General features: G+C 29.7%; 1 protein-coding gene across 1 annotated transcript; it reads right to left on the reverse strand.

Moving 5' to 3' along the window:
- Window positions 1-3,445: 3,445 nt before the first annotated feature.
- LOC110734788 (auxin-responsive protein SAUR32-like) lies at window positions 3,446-3,811 on the reverse strand. The gene has a single exon (XM_021914937.1). The coding sequence runs from the start codon at window positions 3,809-3,811 to the stop codon at window positions 3,446-3,448; it is 366 nt and encodes a 121-aa protein (XP_021770629.1).
- Window positions 3,812-6,634: the final 2,823 nt, after the last annotated feature.

The following is a 6,634-nucleotide window of genomic DNA, read 5'->3' on the forward strand; positions in this document are numbered from 1 at the left end:
TACTCTAACTTTACGTAAAAGACCAATTACCAAAGTTTATTGAAGAAACTTACAAAATTTTGCAACAAAGCTGTAAAATTGCAAATGCTGGTGAAATTTGTGCTTTTGTGTTATTAACAATGATGATTCATGGTTGAAAGAATGTGTAAGGTGGAAAAGTTCAAGTGGAGTATAGTGAAACAAAGAAAGAATACCAAAAAGTCACATGGAGTATAATTTTTTTTTTTTATAAAGAGTTAAATTTTTAAAAAAGAGAGAAATAAAAAAAATTATAAAAATAAAAAAAAAAAAAAAACAAATTTTTAGTTTTCCTGGCAATGGGATGCCAGTAAAAAGGGGGATTGCCGGGCTGGCAATGGGGGGAAGGGGGAGGGGTGAGCTACTTTGTTAGTAAAAAAAAAAAATTATTATTAAAAATTTAAAAACTAACCATAGTTAATGATTTTAATTAAAATGACTATTATCTTTGGTAATCAATAATATAATGTAACCAAAGATAATAGACTTTTTTACAATTCTTCTATACATCAACATATAATTAATATACAAAGATTTTAAAAATCTTGGCTTTATCCTTTAGTGCGGGATCATTAATATCGATTAATTAGGTCATTGATTGTGTAATACACGTAACTATATATACTATTTTAGATAATTTGTTAATTATTAAATACTTTTATGTAAATTGTTATTTCATAAATAGTTTTCATGTAATTTTTCCGTCAAATATATACGAAATGAGCAAATAAACATCTATCTTTGCTAGTGTCCAAAATTTAATTCAACCATAAACATTTTTCAGTGTTGTGATGTATAACCAGAATTTGATGTCTAGTGGTATAGAGTATTCTTATGAATTACGCAAGTAAAATTGGCCTAATCATCGGTTTTGAAAAAATTTCGTAAAAGGTTTGATTACTGTATCGAATCCGTCCACTTCATCTTCGTGTCACACTCCAAAAAAAAAAAAGGAGTATGACATATAACACCTTAGCAATAAAAAATTAATAATAAAACAACTTATAAAAGCTATAAATGAAGTTAGAAGTAAAATCTCAATAAAACAAATGATCATATTCTCCTTTTAATTAATCACAATTGCAAATCAATCTATGGACGTATCTATCTTTTTATGATCATTTGCGTTGACAACAAGGTCATCAAAGATTTTGTAAAGAGTCGGAACGTATTTTACAGTCCAATGAACTATTATAAGAGGTTCGTAAACCCAGAGATGGCGTTTTTTTATGAAACAAATGAATGAATCGAGACAGTTGATAATTTATTAGTGCAAATTTCTCTTTCTGTACGGGTCTTCAATGGAAGCCACGATTGACTGTGTAGGGATAAGTTAAAGGTAGTTGTTCTCAAAACTGATTTTTCAATTGGTAGTTTTTGGTAAAATTTCCTTGATATTACCAACTACAATGTCATACATTTTTTTTAAAAAAAATAAAATATTTATTATCAACATGTCTAAAATTAAAGCAATATCAACAAACTCTAAGCCACAATCGCTTGTACAGATACATTTAAATAGCGGAATCATAAATTTTTGACAAGAACAAATATATCTTCTCAAATAATTTATATATTCATATTTATCAAAAAAATAATAATAATAATAATTAGCCAATGCTTGTTGCTTAAAATATAATAATAATAATAATAATAATATATCATTAACAAACTAAAAATTCTCAGTTGTCAAGGGTGTTGTAGATATGATAAAATTCCATTGGAGATTTGATTTTGTTCAATTATAATTTTTAGATAAGTTTTGTATTAATGCAATATCCCTAGTATGTTGTTTTTTTTCATTTTTATTATCTAACATTTTATAGTATTATTGTTTGTTTTACTAAACATTATTTTTTGTATTTAATTTTGTTTTTTTCTTACAAGATGTGGTTATATGGTTGTAAATGAAGTTGGAGATTCATTTGAAATAGAAGACAAACATTACTTTTGTATATTTGTATATATTATTATCAATCACGATAGACTTAGATTTATTATTAAAAATAACTTATATTTTATTAGACTTAGATTTATTATTAAAAATTATTTATATTTAGATATCATGATTAGGGGACAACGAATCCAATTGAAGCTTTGAAAAATGTTTTTCTTTAAATGTCGTGCATTGCACGAGATTCACACCTAATTTGTAACTAATAGTTAAGTTTATAGAAAAGTCAAAAGTGGGACATATAATAATTGACTAGCTTTCTGATTTTTTTTTTAATTTAAATTTAGTCATTTGTATATGCAAAATATAGTGCATTATTGTTAATTTTTTATTATTATTATTATTATTATTATTATTATTATTATTATTATCTCAAAAACAGACAAAGTCATACAACCTACAATAAATTAGTGGGAAGCCGAGATACAATTTGGGCCCCCACTCCTCTAGTTATAGCAAATCCTATCTTAGTGAAGATATGAGCAGCAGCACGTGCCCCAATGTCTTGCGTCGTCAAGAATTCCTGAACCCGCTTTAGCAATGCAATAGCCGGCCTCCTTCTCTAATTCCCAAGTGATGAAGAAAATGAAAAGGGAATAAAACCATATCCAATCACCTGACAACTAGCTTCATACTAAACCTGCTTCCAATGAGCCGCATCAGCCATAACTCGTCCAGGAACAAAGTCAGATAGCCCAGAATGTGTCAAAGGAGAAGACCCTGTCAAATCAACACAAACATCTATCGCGACCACGATCCCAGGAATAAAAAAACACATCTGCAAGACTGAGGGCCCCGTCGTTCCTTCTAGATAACCCAATGTCAACCTCCTTTCTTGCTGAAATCCGAAAACGATAGTAAACATCAACAAGGATATGGTTATTATTATTATTATTATTTGACCCAAAAATAGGAATCAAACAGATGGAAAAACAATGTGACTAAAAAAGAGTAATTTTTTTTTTTTGGCAAGAAAAAAAAAAGTGCATTGTTGTTGCTATAGTTAATAATAAAATTAATTAACAGCTGACAAGGTGCATATCCTCGCAACCATGACTAACTATAGTTTATCTTCTTTTAATAAATGTGGCGTAATTCATGTAAAAAAAAATGAAAATTAATTACAAAAACAAAATAATGTATGCATAAAGAATTATTTAAAACACCGTATACTTGCAAATTAATATAAGAATGATAAAGAACAAACATATGTGTGTTTAAAACCAAAATATAGCAGTGTGCATTTTAAAATGTAATGCATCATGCATACATAGGATGGGCCTCATTTACATAGAATACAAATCATATCAAAACTAAAAGAAAGGAATGCATATGCATGTTTTACATTTAATCCAAAAGAATTATGCTAAGCTAATTAGTGTGTATTTGGAAATTAAAGTAAAATCTAACTAGACTATTGCATTAACTAAACAAAAACTTGATCAACAATAAAGATTAAAAGTTGTTGTTGTCTTAGAATTTGTCCTCCAATAATATCTTTTTTAATTCTTCAGGCTTACAAGGTACAACCAATGCACCTTCTTGTTGAAAACCATACTCTTCTTCAGCTTCTTTTAACAACTTCAAAAGTGTAGGGTTTCTTAAAAACCTTAACTCCACCACAAACTTCCTCAGCTCGGCCTCCTCGTCATCACCCTTCCCTGCTAACACCGCGAAATGCCCTTTTGGTGGCAATGCCGCCTTTTGGCCTAGGATCTCCACCAACTCTTCGTTACTAGGGATCGTTCGAATTGGTTGCAATTGTAACACTTTCATGCACCACCTTAGCTTCTTTACAAACTTCTTAAGCTTCATTAGACTCATCATTTTTCCTACCATATATTTTTGGATTGACTTGCTTGTTTTTCTTGGTTATAGGATTGGATTTTTTGTTGTTTTTTAAATAATGTGTATTTTGTTTTTGGTGTTTGGGATTCTTGTTAAGGGTTATATATATAACGAGGTATGATAGAGAAGTGCAAGAAAATGAAGGTTCTATGAAAGTGATGTGGGATCATTGTATATGGACTATAATAATTTATTATAAATAAAATAATAATATAAGTTTAATTAAAATTTGCATTAATTGCAAAAACATTTGTTAGTCAGATGTTTTCCTGAGTCTTACAAAGTAGGGTCTTAAAAATACGCGGTCTACAGTTGCTCATGTCTTACCTCACCGCTCTTAACTTGCTGGCTACACTAGTGTTCTTCTGTAGGGCGGTTTGAATATTATTTTATTTTTATTTTTATTTTTTTGGTATTCGACTTGTTTGAAATTGTTTTATTTTTTTGAAAGAATTTAAAAATGTCGTTTTTTTTTTTTTAATTATGATACTGTCATTACTAAATGCTAATGCACGTTTTTCGCCTAAGAACGAAAATTATCATTTCGGTAATTATTTAATCATTTGTTTATCTACAGATTCTTTATAATTAGCTAATGATATCATTAGGAAAAACGAGAAACTTATAAAGCGTGATTTACTGAATTGAAAAGGTGGACTTTTATTTTAGAATGACATTTAAGTTATACTTGTATATTTAGTTCACCTTATTTTTCAGATTTATGGTCTTATTTAACGTTGGCATGAGACTTAGTTGACCTCTAATTATACCAGTTGATAACAATATATAAGTCTGTAAGTCATAAGATGTTCCATAAGTTATATATGCATGCAAATATGCAATGAACTCTATTTCTTCGTTATTAAAAAGCCTTATTCTGTTACTACTTAGCCTACATTTTTTTTTTTTTAATTTTATATGGGGTCAGAACTCAAGGTGAAACAGATTAAATTTATAGGATACGTACATTTCATACAACTTTTTTAATATCTTGAATTTTAAAATATAGATATAAGTTTTTGGACAAATTCTTGTCAATAAATAAAATAAAAAATTGGACATTCATATAAGTTTTGAAAATTTCAAGAGTTATTGAACATATTATCATGTATAAGTTTTGCGTTGGCGAATTCACATCGAAATAGACTCACTCAATACTTTGTGAAATCAATGAATGCTACAGTACTAAACATGTGTTTGATTAAAACATTTGTACTGCTTGTGTTTGTTCATCTCATCCTATCTAAACCGCCCAATGTTAAGTTAAGTCAATAAGACAACAAGTCATGAGAATATGATACTCCGTACATGAAATCTATACTCCGTATAACATGCAGCAGCATAAACGTACTCCGTACAAGAGTAGCTCAACTTCTTTTTCAGATTTCATGGTCTTATTGAACGTCGGCAAACAATTAAGTTTTACATTTTTGCCTGGTTTGTATAAGACTATAAGTTGGATTGATATGTCTTGAAGAATAAGTGGACAAATTTATGTGTAGTTCCAGAGCAAAAGTTGCTACTCACTGTAGTCTTTGACATGTTTTGTTTTTTGAATTATAATGAAAACGAACTTGTTTTTATATTTTAATCAATAGAGAATGCTTTTTATTACCTATTTGTTCAGTTTTTTTACTACCTCTTTTTCACATTTTTTGCAACTTTGGATCCGTTTCACATTTTTTGTAACTTTGGAGTCGACACGGACTCCTAGGCAAAAAATGATAAATGGAGATTAAGTAAAGAGAAGGCATGTGATTAAGAAGTAGGAGAGAGAATGGGGTCCCTATTTGTTGAATGGGATTTTATAAATTCTGCCAACTTTTTGGAAGATAAAAAGTTTCCCTCCAAAAGTTTTGTACTGAAATTTTCACCCAAAAATTAAAGGAATCGCCAAACAATTTTTTTTCACAGCCGAGTTTAAATTCCACCTTCAATGTGTAGCGGATGTTTTTGGCAAAAGTTGCAAAAAATGTGAAACGGAGGTATTAGCTATTTTTATGAAGTTAAGAATGGCCAACTTAATGAATGGTTGTAGTATGATTTGCTTTAGTTGTGCTCTACTATTCTCCGTTTAAGTTGATGAATTTCAAGTGATGAGTATAATAAGCAGTTCAAGGATTGCAACATATCTTTTTGAGATGAATTTGAGCTAGAATGAAGCAAAACATTAGCAAAAGAGCTAGAATTGATAAAACTGACTCATGTTCACTTTTTTCCTCATAACTTTTGATCTTCAAATGATAATGGAGTGATTTAAATTTCGTTGGAAATAAACTTAAAGAGATTTCCAACAATAGGTCACATGCCAAATTTTTAACAAGCAACAATAGAAAGTTATGATGTTTTGAAGACAAGTTAATTGTTTGTGATATGATGCTCGATTAGACAAGATTGCTCGGTTTGACCGAATGAAGCTTGTTTCAGATCTAGTCTTAACTTTATTTGTAAAGAAGATTTCAAGGTTAGGTTTGTGCCTGACAAAGGCGAGATCGCCTAGTAAGGTAGGCCGAAGCTTCGCACAAGGCTCCAAATCTTATGTTTTTCAAGATTTTTATCATTTGCTTATAAGTACTCCTTGTAAAAGCACTTATAAAACATCCTTTGATAAATGCAAACTAATTGGCCTCAATACTCTGAAATATAGGTTGGGTGCACCCAGCACCATGTACTAGTAGTCAAAACACCACTAAGCTAACTAATGACGTAGGTGCAAAGCGTGTCTTTAATGAACATTCCAACCACTAACTCCACCATAGCCGGTTAATGTTTTATTTTATTTAGTCCTTTTGTAAAAAATTTTAACCCTAACCT

The sequence above is a fragment of the Chenopodium quinoa genome, unplaced genomic scaffold (genome assembly GCF_001683475.1).
Source record: "Chenopodium quinoa cultivar QQ74 unplaced genomic scaffold, ASM168347v1, whole genome shotgun sequence".
Taxonomy (NCBI): Eukaryota; Viridiplantae; Streptophyta; class Magnoliopsida; order Caryophyllales; family Amaranthaceae; genus Chenopodium; species Chenopodium quinoa.

Bases quoted from the DNA above. Each gene is read 5' to 3' on its own strand.
- LOC110734788 (XM_021914937.1), bottom strand. From the start codon at position 3,811: ATGGTAGGAAAAATGATGAGTCTAATGAAGCTTAAGAAGTTTGTAAAG.